The 15,065-nt window shown below is 42.9% G+C and overlaps 1 protein-coding gene across 4 annotated transcripts in view; it reads left to right on the forward strand.

Moving 5' to 3' along the window:
- The window catches only part of LOC139759424 (uncharacterized), a 286,276-nt gene that overhangs the window by 24,442 nt on the left and 246,769 nt on the right, over positions 1-15,065 (forward strand). For all 4 annotated transcript variants that reach the window (XR_011715046.1, XM_071681522.1, XM_071681521.1 and 1 more), the window contains exon 3: positions 8,742-8,919. Coding sequence is in view for 3 of the 4 variants with exons in the window: in XM_071681522.1 (XP_071537623.1) it covers positions 8,742-8,919 (178 nt within the window). In the remaining variant the exon portion in view is untranslated. The remainder of the gene's footprint in view (positions 1-8,741; positions 8,920-15,065) is intronic.

Consider the following 15,065-nt stretch of genomic DNA (forward strand, 5'->3'; position numbering starts at 1 on the left):
TTAGAAAGTATAGTGAGTGGTGGGATGAAAGAGTAAAGTAGTTAGTGAAAGAAAAAAAAGAGGCATTGGGATGATACTTACAAGGAAGGAGTGCAAATGACTTGAAGATGTATAAAAGAAAGTGACAGGAGGTCAAGAGGATTGTGCAAGGGTTGAAAAAGAGGGCAAAAATGAGAGTTTGGATGAGAGAGTATCATTAAACTTTAGGGGGAATGAAAAGATGTTTTGGAAGGAGGTAATTAATGTATGTAGGAAAAGAGAACAAATGGGAACATCAGTGAAGGGGGAAGTAATAACAGGTAGTAATGTAATGAGTATTTTGAAGGTTTGTTGAATGTGTTTGATGAAAAAGTGGCAGATGTATGATGCTTTGGTTGGGTTGGTGTGCAAAGTGAGAGGATCAGGGAGAATGGTTTGGTTAAGAGAGAAGAGGTGACGAAAGCCTTGCTGAAGATGAAATCCAGCAGTGCGGCTGGTTTGGATGGTATTGCAGTTGAGTTTATTAAGAAAGGGGGTGACTGTGTTGTTTGGTTCGTAAGGATGACCATTGTATGTATGAATCATTGTGAAGTGCCTGAGAATTGGTGGAATGCATGCATAGTGCCTTTGTACAAATGCTAAGGGAATAAAGGTAAGTGTTAAAACTACAGAGGCATAAGTTTGTTGAGTAATCTTGGAAAATTGTATGGGAGGATATTGAGTGACAGGGTGAAGGCATGTACAGAGCATCAGATTGGGGAGGAGCAGTATGGTTTCAGAAGGGTTAGAGGTTATGTGGATCAGGTGTTTGCTTTGAAGAATGTATGTGAGAAACAGAAAAACAGATGGATATGGATATGGCATTGATGGATCTGGAGAAGGCATATGATAGAGTTGATAGAGATGCTGTGTAGAAGGTCTTAAGAGTATGTGGTGTGGGAGGTAAGCTGCTAGAAGCAGAGAAGTTTTTATTGGATGTACGGCATGTATATGAATTGGATGAGAGGAAAGTGATTGGTTCCCACTGAAGGTCGGTCTACAGCAGGGGTGTTTGATGTCCCCATGGTTGTTTAATTTACATATGGTTGGGGTAGATAGGAAAGTAAATGCAAGGGTTTTGAAGAGGGGGCGAGTATGCAGTCTGTTAGGGATGAAAGGGACTGGGAAGTGAGTCAGTTGTTGCTCTCTGATGATACAGCACTGGTGGCTGATTCAGGTGAGAAACTGCAGAAGTTGTTGACTGAGTTTGGAAGAGTATGTGAAAGGAGAAAATTGAGAGTAGATGTGAATAAGAGCATGATTATTAGGCTCAGCAGGGTTTAGGGATGAGTTGGTTGGGATGTAGGTTTGAATAGAGAAAAATTGGAGGAAGTGAAGTGTTTTAGATATCTGGGAGTGGACTTATCAGTCAGTAGAACCATGGAAGTGAGTCATATTATGGGGGAGGGGGTGAAGGTTCTGGGAGTGATGAAGAATGTGTAGGAGAGAATGTTTTCTCGGAGAGCAAAAATGGGTGTTTAAAGGAATAGTTGTTCCAACAACATTATATGGTTGTGAAGCATGGGCTATAGATAGGGTTGTACAGAGGAGGATGGATGTGTTGGATATTGAATGTTTGAGGATAGTATTTGGTGTGATGTGGTTTGATCGATTAAGTAATGAAATGGAAAGAGAAATGTGTGGTAAGAAAAAGAATGTAGTTGAGAGAGCAGAATAGGGTGTGTTGAAATGGTTTTGACATATGGAGGGAATGAGTGAGAAAAGGTTGACAAAGATGAGACATGTACCAGAGGTGGAGAGAACAAGGAGAAGCAGGAGACCAAATTGGAGGTGGATGGATGGAGTGAAAAAGATTTAGAGTGATTGGGGCCTGGACATACAGGAGGGTGTGAGTGGATATGGCCTTTCTTATGTTTCTGGCACTACCTCACTGTCACAAGGTGTGACAATGCAATAAGTGGCTGTAATCAATTTTTTTTGAAGCTAGAGAGTACCATACAACTTCTGAAATATTGAAGGAGTGGGAGATAGTGCGTATTTTTTATTTTGCTTTGTCGCTGTCTCCCGCGTTTGCGAGGTAGCGCAAGGAAACAGACGAAAGAAATGGCCCAACCCACCCCCATACACAATGTATATACATACACGTCCACACACACAAATATACATACCTGTACATCTCAATGTACACATATATATACACACACAGACACATACATATATACCCATGCACACAATTCACACTGTCTGCCTTTATTCATTCCCAATGCCACCTCGCCACACATGGAATACCATCCCCCTCCCCCCTCATGTGTGCGAGGTAGCACTAGGAAAAGACAACAAAGACCCCATTCGTTCACACTCAGTCTCTAGCTGTCATGCAATAATGCCCGAAACCACAGCTCCCTTTCCACATCCAGGCCCCACACAACTTTCCATGGTTTACCCCAGACGCTTCACATGCCCTGATTCAATCCACTGACAGCACGTCAACCCCGGTATACCACATCGATCCAATTCACTCTATTCCTTGCCCGCCTTTCACCCTCCTGCATGTTTAGGCTCCGATCACACAAAATCTTTTTCACTCCATCTTTCCACCTCCAATTTGGTCTCCCACTTCTCGTTCCCTCCACCTCCGACACATGTATCCTCCTGGTCAATCTTTCCTCACTCATTCTCTCCATGTGCCCAAACCATTTCAAACACCCTCTTCTGCTCTCTCAACCACGCTCTTTTTATTTCCACACATCTCTCTTACCCTTACATTACTTACTCCATCAAACCACCTCACACCACACAGTCCTCAAACATCTCATTTCCAGCACATTCACCCTCCTGCGCACAACTCTATCCATAGCCCACACCTCGCAACCATACAACATTGTTGGAACCACTATTCCTTCAAACATACCCATTTTTGCTTTCCGAGATAATGTTCTCGACTTCCACACATTCTTCAAGGCTCCCAGGATTTTCGCCCCCTCCCCCACCCTATGATTCACTTCCACTTCCATGGTTCCATCCGCTGCCAGATCCACTCCCAGATATCTAAAACACAGGTATTATTATTTTTTTTGTTATTTTGCTTTGTCGCTGTCTCCCGCGTTTCTGAGGTAGCGCAAGGGAAACAGACGAAAGAAATGGCCAAACCCACCCCCATACACATGTATATACAAACACGTCCACACACGCAAATATACATACCTATACATCTCAATTTACACATATATATATACCCATGCACACAATTCACACTGTCTGCCTTTATTCATTCCCATCGCCACCTCGCCATACATGGAATACCATCCCCCTCCCCCTCATGTGTGCGGGGTAGCGCTAGGAAAAGACAACAAAGGCCTCATTTGTTCACACTCAGTCTCTAGCTGTCATTCAATAATGCCCGAAACCACAGCTCTCTTTCCACATCCATGCCCCACACAGCTTACCATGGTTTACCTCAGACGTTTCGCATGCCCTGATTCAATCCACTGACAGCACGTCAACCCCGGTATACCACATCGATCCAATTCACTCTATTCCTTGCCCACCTTTCACTCTCCTGCATGTTCAGGCCCCGATCACACAAAATCTTTTTCACTCCATCTTTCCACCTCCAATTTGGTCTCCCACTTCTCGTTCCCTCCACCTCCGACACATATATCCTCTTGGTCAATCTTTCCTCACTCATTCTCTCCATGTGCCCAAACCATTTCAAAACACCCTCTTCTGCTCTCTCAACCATGCTCTTTTTATTTCCACACATCTCTCTTACCCTTACATTACTTACTCGATCAAACCACCTCACACCACACATTGTCCTCAAACATCTTATTTCCAGCACATCCACCCTCCTGCGCACAACTCTATCCATAGCCCACGCCTCGCAACCATACAACATTGTTGGAACCACTATTCCTTCAAACATACCCATTTTTGCTTTCCGAGATGATGTTCTCGACTTCCACACCTTCTTCAAGGCTCCCAGGATTTTCGCCCCCTCCCCCACCCTATGATTCACTTCTGCTTCCATGGTTCCATCTGCTGCCAGATCCACTCCCAGATATCTAAGACATCACACACCCCTGCAGCAAACCTACATTCACTGAGAACCAATCACTTTCCTCTCTTCTTACATGTACACATGCCTTACATCCTCGATAAAAACTTTTCACTGCTTCCAACAACTTGCTACCCACAGCATATATTCTTAATACCTTCCACAGAGCATCTCTATCAACTCTATCATATGCCTTCTCCAGATCCATAAATGCTACATACAAATCCATTTGCTTTTCTGAGTATTTCTCACATACATTCTTCAAAACAAACACCTGATCCACACATCCTCTACCACTTCTGAAACCACACTGCTCTTCCCCAGTCAGATGCTCTGTACATGCCTTCACCCTCTCAATCAATACCCTCCCATATAATTTCCCAGGAATACTCAACAAACTTATACCTCTGTAATTTGAGCACTCACTCTTATCCCCTTTGCCTTTGTACAATGGCACTATGCACACATTCCGCCAATCCTCAGGAACCTCATGTGAGTCATACATACATTAAATAACCTTACCAACCAGTCAACAATACAGTCACCCCCTTTTTTAATAAAGTCCACTGCAATACCATCCAAACCTGCTGCCTTGCCGGCTTTCATCTTCCGCAAAGCTTTTACTACCTCTTCTCTGTTTACCAAATCATTTTCCCCAACCCTATCACTTTGCACACCACCTCGACCAAGACACCCTATATCTGCCACTCTATCATCAAACACATTCAACAAACCTTCAAGATACTCACTCCATCTCCTTCTCACATCACCACTACTTGTTATCACCTCCCCATTAGTGCCCTTCACTGAAGTTCCCATTTGCTCCCTTATCTTACGCACTTTATTTACCTCCTTCCAGAACATCTTTTTATTCTCCCTAAAATTATTTATTTATTTATTATTTATTTTGCTCTGTCGCTGTCTCCCGCGTTAGTGAGGTAGCACAAGGAAACAGATGAAAGAATGGCCCAACCCACCCACATACACATGTATATACATACACGTCCACACACGCAAATATACATACCTACACATCTCAATTTATACATATATATACACACACAGACATATACATATATACACATGTACATAATTCATACTTTCTGCCTTTATTTATTCCCATCGCCACCTCGCCACACATGGAATAACAACCCCCTCCCCCCCCCTCATGTGTGCGAGGTACCGCTAGGAAAAGTCAACAAAAGCTACATTCGTTCACACTCAGTCTCTAGATGTCATGTAATAATGCACCTTTCCACATCCAGGCCCCACAGAACTTTCCATGGTTTACCCCAGATGCTTCACATGCCCTGGTTAAATCCATTGCGAGCACTTTGACCCCGGTATACCACATTGTTCCAATTCACTCTATTCCTTGCATGCCTTTCACCCTTGTGCATGTTCAGGCCCCGATCACTCAAAATCTTTTTCACTCCATCTTTCCATCTCCAGTTTGGTCTCCCACTTCTCCTCATTCCCTCCACCTCTGATGCATATATCCTCTTGGTCAATCTTTCCTCACTCATTCTCTCCATGTGACCAAACCATTTCAAAACACCCTCTTCTGCTCTCTCAACCACGCTCTTTTTATTTCCACACATCTCTCTTACCCTATTATTACTTATTCAATCAAACCACCTCACACCACATATTGTCCTCAAATATATCATTTCCAGCACATCCACCCTCCTGCGCACAACTCTATCCATAGCCCACGCCTTTCAACCATACAACATTGTTGGAACCACTATTCCTTCAAACATACCCATTTTTGCTTTCCGAGATAGTGTTCTCGACTTCCAAACATTCTTGAAGGCTCCCAGAATTTTCACCCCCTCCCCCACCCTATGATTCACTTCGGCTTCCATGGTTCCATCCGCTGCTAGATCCACTCCCAGATATCTAAAACACTTTACTTCCTCTAGTTTTTCTCCATTCAAACTTACCTCCCAGTTGACTTGACCCTCAACCCTACTGTACCTAATAACCTTGCTCTTATTCACATTTACTCTCAACTTTTTTCTTTCACACACTTTACCAAACTCTGTCACCAGCTTCTGCAGTTTCTCACATGAATCAGTCACCAGCACTGTATCATCAGCGAACAACAACTGACTCACTTCCCAAGCTCTCTCATCCACAACAGACTGCATACTTGCCCCTCTTTACAAAACTCTTGCATTCACCTCCTTAACAACCCCCTCCATAAACAAATTAAACAACCATGGAGACATCACATACCCCTGCCTCAAACCTGCATTCACTGAGAACCAATCACTTTCCTCTCTTCCTACATGTACACATGCCTTACATCCTCGATAAAAACTTTTCACTGCATCTAACAACTTGCCTCCCCACCATATATTCTTAATACCTTCCACAGAGCATCTCTATCAACTCTATCATATGCCTTCTCCAGATCCATAAATGCTACATACAAATCCATTTGCTTTTCTAAGTATTTCTCACATACATTCTTCAAAGCAAACACCTGATCCACACATCCTCTACCACTTCTGAAACCACACTGCTCTTCGCCATCTGATACTCTGTACATGCCTTCACCCTCTCAATCAATACCCTCCCATATAATTTACCAGGAATACTCAACAAAGTTATACCTCTGTAATTTGAGCACTCACTCTTATCCCCTTTGCCTTTGTACAATGGCACTATGCAAGCATTCTGCCAATCCTCAGGCACCTCACCATGAATCATACATACATTAAATAACCTTACCAACCAGTCAACAATACAGTCACCCCCTTTTTTAATAAAGTCCACTGCAATACCATCCAAACCCGCTGCCTTGCAGGCTTTCATCTTCCGCAAAGCTTTTACTACCTCTTCTCTGTTTACCAAATCATTTTCCCTAACCCTCTCACTGTGCACACCACCTCGACCAAAACACCCTATGTCTGCCACTCTATCATCAAACACTTTCAACAAACCTTCAAAATACTCACCCCATCTTCTCACATCACCACTACTTGTTATCACCTCCCCATTAGCCCCCTTCACTGAAGTTCCCATTTGCTCCCTTATCTTACGCACTTTATTTACCTCCTTCCAGAACATCTTTTTATCCTCCCTAAAATTTAATGATACTCTTTCACCCCAACTCTCATTTGCCCTCTTTTTCACCACTTGCACCTTTCTCTTGACCTCTTGCCTCTTTCTTTTATACATCTCCCAGTCATTTGCATTTTTTCCCTGCAAAAATTGTCCAAATGCCTCTCTCTTCTCTTTCACTAATAATCTTACTTCTTCATCCCACCTCTCACTACCCTTTCTAATCAACCCACCTCCCACACTTCTCATGCCACAAGCATCTTTTGCACAAGCCATCACTGCTTCCCTAAATACATCCCATTCCTCCCCCACTCCCCTTGCCTCCTTTGTTCTCACCTTTTTCCATTCTGTCCTCAGTCTCTCCTAGTACTTCTTCACACAAGTCTCCTTCCCAAGCTCACTTACTCTCACCACTCTCTTCACCCCAACATTCTCTCTTCTTTTCTGAAAACCCCTACAAATCTTCACCTTCACCTCCACAAGATAATGATCAGACATCCCTCCAGTTGCACCTCTCAGCACATTAACATCCAAAAAGTCTCTCTCGTGCGCCTATCAATTAACACATAATCCAATAACGCTCTCTGGCCATCTCTCCTACTTACATACGTATACTTATGTATATCTCGCTTTTTAAACCAGGTATTCCCAATCACCAGTCCTTTTTCAGCACATAAATCTATAATCTCTTCACCATTTCCACTTACAACACTGAACACCCCATGTATACCAATTATTCCCTCAACTGGCACATTACTCACCTTTGCATTCAAATCACCCGTCACTATAACCCGGTCTCGTGCATCAAAACCACTACCACACTCATTCAGCTGCTCCCAAAAGACTTGCCTATCATGATCTTTCTTCTCATGCCCAGGTGCATATGCACCAATAATCACCCATCTCTGTCCATCAATTTCCAGTTTTACCCATATCAATCTAGAGTTTACTTTCTTACACTCTATCACATACTCCCACCACTCCTGTTTCAGGAGTAGTGCTACTCCTTCCCTTGCTCTTGTCCTCTCACTCACCCGTGACTTTACTCCCAAGACATTCCCAAACCACTCTTCCCCTTTACCCTTGAGCTTCGTTTCACTCAGAGCCAAAACATACAGGTTCCTTTCCTCAAACATGCTACCTATCTCTCCTTTTTTATCATCTTGGTTACATCCACACACATTTAGACACCCCAATCTGAGCCTTCGAGGAGGATGAGCACTCCCCGCGTGACTCCTTCTGTTTCCCCTTTTAGAAAGTTGAAATACAAGGAGGGGAGGGTTTCTAGCCCCCCGCTTCCGTCCCCTTTAGTCGCCTTCTACGACACGTGAGGAATGCGTGGGAAGTATTCTTTCGCCCTTATCCCTATAGGATGATAAAAATGAAATTGATCTTTCAAGATTTGAGTTTAAGAGAAAGGAAGATGTATGATAGCATGATGATACAAGGCAGTTCAAAAACCAAAAGTCAAACATGAAAATTCGTCAAATTTCATAAAGAATGAAAACAGACTCATGATTGAAACTGTGACTTTGATTGAGTTGAGATGCAATGATCTGTTATTTCATGTATTTATTACTTATTATCATCATTATTATTATGATTATTATTAATATGGTTATTATTATGTCAGGTACAGATGGTGGTGGACCGACACTGGCTAGAGGTTGAGGGTGGTGGATCAGTGGGTCGTGTCCCTTCCAGTGTCTTGGTCAAGATAGACATGCCTCCTCATCCATCACATCTTCCACTTTTTGTTGCCTCTGCAGAATTCCTCCCATCACAACCTGGTGATCTTGGCTTGGCCAGAGGTGTGTTTTTTCATTTGCATATCATTCATGCATTTTTTTTTTATATAATTATCTGTTTGTGTTATCTATCTGTACAGTACAGAAAGGGAGTTCCACATCTGTAGGATCTTGAAATTTTTGAACCATGAAAGAGCTTTCTTAACTTTTGTATGCTGTCAGCATTCACAGTGTCATCTAGTTTATTCTAGTCATCCATCACTTTGATACTAAAAATTACTTCACATCGTCTCTGACAAACTTCTTTCATAGCTACTTGATAAGATCTCTCACTGCTTTGTCATTATATCTCTTTAAGAAATGTTGCTGTGTGTCAGTCTATCTATCTTTCTATATCTCTGATACCAGATCCCTCTGGGAACTCCTATCAAGGGGTTGGCCATAGCAAAAGAGTCTACAGGTATCCTTATCCTTGCATGTTTCCCTTACATATGCTATCTCATGCTTTCTTCCACTATTTCTCTCCCTCTCTTTTTCCCCATGTAACAGATGGTCTTCCTTTCACTCCAACCCCTTGAATTGCACTATCATACACTCTCCTTGTAAACTTCTCATCTTGCATTCTTGCCACATACCCAAACCACCTCAAAGTATTATATTTCGCCTGCTTTGCCACTCCAAAATTTATTCCCCTTGCTTTCCCTGCCATACTACATCTCTCATATTCCCCTTTATTTCTTTCTTCTTTCCATCTAATCATTACCACATGCTCTTCACAAGTAGGTCATTTCCACAGCCAGGATACATGACCTTTGTGACTCTTCTATGTCCATGTTTGGCTGCATAGGTCAGGGTCAGGAGTTAGAGACCATAAACATTTAAGATGCCCTCAGAATACTTACTGGTGTGAATTTTAGACAAGAAAAAGAATCCCATAGTATCCTCCACAAACAATTCCTCCACTCAGCCCATCTCTATGCCTTACCTACCTGGTCATCCACCCTGTCAAAATTGTACAACTAAGCTGCAAAGCAAACAAAACAAGGTTCTTATCTCAGTCACCATCTGGCTAGCTCCTCAGATATTCAACACCTACTTGATGAAACAAAATTACTTTCAATGCAATCTCTTCAGCGTGCTTGGCATTCACTTTGCAACAGCTTTAGATTTCTCTTACTGTAACTGGCCAAGAAGCAGATATTTAAACCCAGCTTCACATCGCAGAAGCTTATACTGTCATTTCTCCTCTTCCAACAAACATGACATTGGCAAAACATGTTCATGGAGAACTTAACAATTGCACTCTCAACCTAGTTTTGAACTCCACTTCACCAGACATACACCCATCTGAAACTATACTTACTAGACTTGTTTCACTTACCCTTTCTCATAGGTGTTCAGGACATCAACCATCCCTCCAACATTACAGACTCTGATTCAACATATCAGAGGACCTCTCATGCCCAAGATGCAACTTCCATATTGAAGGCACTGAATACTTACTCCTCAGTTGTCCTGCTTTCACTTCACACAGACATACACACAACATGACACTGACAAAACGTATACATAGAGCACTTAACAACTGCACTCCCGACCCAGTTTTAAACTCCACCAGACATACACCCATCTGAAACTGCTTGCTTGACATGTATCACTTACCCTCTCTCATTCGTGTTCAGGATGTCAACCATCCCTCCAGCATTATAGACTCTGATTCAGCATATCAGAGGACCTCTTATGCCCAAGATGCAACTTCCATATTAAAGGTATTGAATACTAACTCATCATTTGTTCTGCTTTCACTTCATACAGACATACACACACCATCACATGTGTTGATCTGTGGTCTCTCCAATTGGATGTGGCCAACTTTCTGAGGGCTGTATGAGCCCAATGAAAGGGGATCTTGGAGCCGTAAAGTAAGTCACTATTACATCAACATTGATCCAGATCTGTAACACATCTCTACAGGTTCTTTAGAACCCCTCTGATGATTCTCCATATCATCCATAGTATTGAAAAACTTCTCATGCACATCATCAGCATATATCTCATGAGGTTTGAACACTTATTGAATAGTTCAACATGTATAACATGATTGCCTTAATATGATTGGTGTACATGGGGCATTCAGTGTTGTAAATGGAAATGGGGAAGAGCTTGTAGATTTATGTGCTGAAAAAGGACTGGTGATTGGGAATACCTGGTTCAGAAAGAGAGATATACATAAGTATATGTATGTAAGTAGGAGAGATGGCCAGAGATGGTTATTGGATTACGTGTTAATTGATAGGCGTGCGAGAGAGACTTTTGGATGTTTATGTGCTGAGAGGTGCAACTGGAGGGATGTGAAGATTTGTAGGGGTATTCAGAAAAGAAGAGAGAATGTTGGGGTGAAGAGAGTGGTGAGAGTAAGTGAGCTTGGGAAGGAGACTTGTGTGAGGAAGTACCAGAGGAGACTGAATACAGAATGGAAAAAGGTGAGAACAAAGAACGTAAGGGGATTGAGGGAGGAATGGGATGTATTTATGGAAGCAGTGATGGCTTGCACAAAAGATGCTTGTGGCATGAAAAGCGTGGGAGATGGGCAGATTAGAAAAGGTAGTGAGTGGTGGGATGAAGAAGTAATATTATTAGTGAAAGAGAAGAGAGAGACATTTGGACAATTTTTGCAGGGAAATAATGCAAATGACTGGGAGATGTATAAAAGAAAGAGGCAGGGTGAGAGAGTATCATTAAATTTTAGGGAGGATAAAAAGATGTTTTGGAAGGAAGTAAATGATGTGCGTAAGACAAGGGGACAAATGGGAACATCAGTAAAGGGAGGTGATAACAAGTAGTGGTGATGTGAGAAGGAGATGGAGTGAGTATTTTGAAGGTTTGTTGAATGCGTGTGATGATAGAGTGGCAGATATAGGGTGTTTTGGTCGAGGTGGTGTGCAAAGTGAGAGGGTTAGGGAAAATGATTTGGTAAACAGAGAAGAGGTAGTGAAAGCTTTGCGGAAGATGAAAGCCGGCAAGGCAGCAGGTTTGGATGGTATTGCAGTGGAAATTATTAAAAAAGGGGGTGACTGTATTATTGACTGGTTGGTAAGGTTATTTAATGTATGTATGACTCATGGTGAGGTGCCTGAGGATTGGCAGGAATGCGTGCATAGTGCCATTGTACAAAGGCAAAGGGGATAAGAGTGAGTGCTCAAATTACAGAGGTATAAGTTTGTTGAGTATTCCTGGTAAATTATATGGGAGGGTATTGATTGAGAGGGTGAAGGCATGTACAGAGCATCAGATTGGGGAAGAGCAGTGTGGTTTCAGAAGTGGTAGAGGATGTGTGGATCAGGTGTTTGCTTTGAAGAATGTATGTGAGAAATACTTAGAAAAGCAAACGGATTTGTATGTAGCTTTTATGGATCTGGAGAAGGCATATGATAGAGTTGATAGAGATGCTCTGTGGAAGGTATTAAGAATGTATGGTGTGGGAGGAAAGTTGTTAGAAGCAGTGAAAAGTTTTTATCGAGGATGTAAGGCATGTGTATGTGTAGGAAGAGAGGAAAGTGATTGGTTCTCAGTGAATGTAGGTTTGCGGCAGGGGTGTGTGATGTCTCCATGGTTGTTTAATTTGTTTATGGATGGGGTTGTTAGGGAGGTAAATGCAAGAGTTTTGGAAAGAGGGGCAAGTATGAAGTCTGTTGGGGATGAGAGAGCTTGGGAAGTGAGTCAGTTGTTGTTCGCTGATGATACAGCGCTGGTGGCTGATTCATGTGAGAAACTGCAGAAGCTGGTGACTGAGTTTGGTAAAGTGTGTGGAAGAAGAAAGTTAAGAGTAAATGTGAATAAGAGCAAGGTTATTAGGTACAGTAGGGTTGAGGGTCAAGTCAATTGGGAGGTGAGTTTGAATGGAGAAAAACTGGAGGAAGTGAAGTGTTTTAGATATCTGGGAGTGGATCTGGCAGCGGATGGAACCATGGAAGCGGAAGTGGATCATAGGGTGGGGGAGGGGGCGAAAATTCTGGGGGCCTTGAAGAATGTGTGGAATTCGAGAACATTATCTCGGAAAGCAAAAATGGGTATGTTTGAAGGAATAGTGGTTCCAACAATGTTGTATGGTTGCGAGGCGTGGGCTATGGATAGAGTTGTGCGCAGGAGGATGGATGTGCTGGAAATGAGATGTTTGAGGACAATGTGTGGTGTGAGGTGGTTTGATCGAGTGAGTAACGTAAGGGTAAGAGAGATGTGTGGAAATAAAAAGAGCGTGGTTGAGAGAGCAGAAGAGGGTGTTTTGAAGTGGTTTGGTAACATGGAGAGAATGAGTGAGGAAAGATTGACCAAGAGGATATATGTGTCGGAGGTGGAGGGAACGAGGAGAAGAGGGAGACCAAATTGGAGGTGGAAAGATGGAGTGAAAAAGATTTTGTGTGATCGGGGCCTGAACATGCAGGAGGGTGAAAGGAGGGCAAGGAATAGAGTGAATTGGAGCGATGTGGTATACCGGGGTTGACGTGCTGTCAGTGGATTGAATCAAGGCATGTGAAGCGTCTGGGGTAAACCATGGAAAGCTGTGTAGGTATGTATATTTGCGTGTGTGGACGTATGTATATACATGTGTATGGAGGGGGGGTTGGGCCATTTCTTTCGTCTGTTTCCTTGCGCTACCTCGCAAACGCGGGAGACAGCGACAAAGTATAATAAGATAAAAAATAAAAAAAGTTTGTTGAGTATTCTTGGGGAATTATATGGGAGGGTATTGATTGAGAGGGTGAAGGCATGTACAGATTATCATATTGGGGAAGAGCAGTGTGGTTTTCAGAAGTGGTAGAGGATGTGTGGATCAGGTGTTTGCTTTGAAGAATGTATGTGAGAAATACTTAGAAAAGCAAACGGATTTGTATGTAGCTTTTATGGATCTGGAGAAGGCATATGATAGAGTTGATAGAGATGCTCTGTGGAAGGTATTAAGAATGTATGGTGTGGGAGGAAAGTTGTTAGAAGCAGTGAAAAGTTTTTATCGAGGATGTAAGGCATGTGTATGTGTAGGAAGAGAGGAAAGTGATTGGTTCTCAGTGAATGTAGGTTTGCGGCAGGGGTGTGTGATGTCTCCATGGTTGTTTAATTTGTTTATGGATGGGGTTGTTAGGGAGGTAAATGCAAGAGTTTTGGAAAGAGGGGCAAGTATGAAGTCTGTTGGGGATGAGAGAGCTTGGGAAGTGAGTCAGTTGTTGTTCGCTGATGATACAGCGCTGGTGGCTGATTCATGTGAGAAACTGCAGAAGCTGGTGACTGAGTTTGGTAAAGTGTGTGGAAGAAGAAAGTTAAGAGTAAATGTGAATAAGAGCAAGGTTATTAGGTACAGTAGGGTTGAGGGTCAAGTCAATTGGGAGGTGAGTTTGAATGGAGAAAAACTGGAGGAAGTGAAGTGTTTTAGATATCTGGGAGTGGATCTGGCAGCGGATGGAACCATGGAAGCGGAAGTGGATCATAGGGTGGGGGAGGGGGCGAAAATTCTGGGGGCCTTGAAGAATGTGTGGAATTCGAGAACATTATCTCGGAAAGCAAAAATGGGTATGTTTGAAGGAATAGTGGTTCCAACAATGTTGTATGGTTGCGAGGCGTGGGCTATGGATAGAGTTGTGCGCAGGAGGATGGATGTGCTGGAAATGAGATGTTTGAGGACAATGTGTGGTGTGAGGTGGTTTGATCGAGTGAGTAACGTAAGGGTAAGAGAGATGTGTGGAAATAAAAAGAGCGTGGTTGAGAGAGCAGAAGAGGGTGTTTTGAAGTGGTTTGGTCACATGGAGAGAATGAGTGAGGAAAGATTGACCAAGAGGATATATGTGTCGGAGGTGGAGGGAACGAGGAGAAGAGGGAGACCAAATTGGAGGTGGAAAGATGGAGTGAAAAAGATTTTGTGTGATCGGGGCCTGAACATGCAGGAGGGTGAAAGGAGGGCAAGGAATAGAGTGAATTGGAGCGATGTGGTATACCGGGGTTGACGTGCTGTCAGTGGATTGAATCAAGGCATGTGAAGCGTCTGGGGTAAACCATGGAAAGCTGTGTAGGTATGTATATTTGCGTGTGTGGACGTATGTATATACATGTGTATGGAGGGGGGGTTGGGCCATTTCTTTCGTCTGTTTCCTTGCGCTACCTCGCAAACGCGGGAGACAGCGACAAAGTATAATAAAATAAAAGATAAAAAAAGTTTGTTG

The sequence above is a fragment of the Panulirus ornatus genome, chromosome 33 (genome assembly GCF_036320965.1).
Source record: "Panulirus ornatus isolate Po-2019 chromosome 33, ASM3632096v1, whole genome shotgun sequence".
NCBI lineage: Eukaryota > Metazoa > Arthropoda > Malacostraca > Decapoda > Palinuridae > Panulirus > Panulirus ornatus.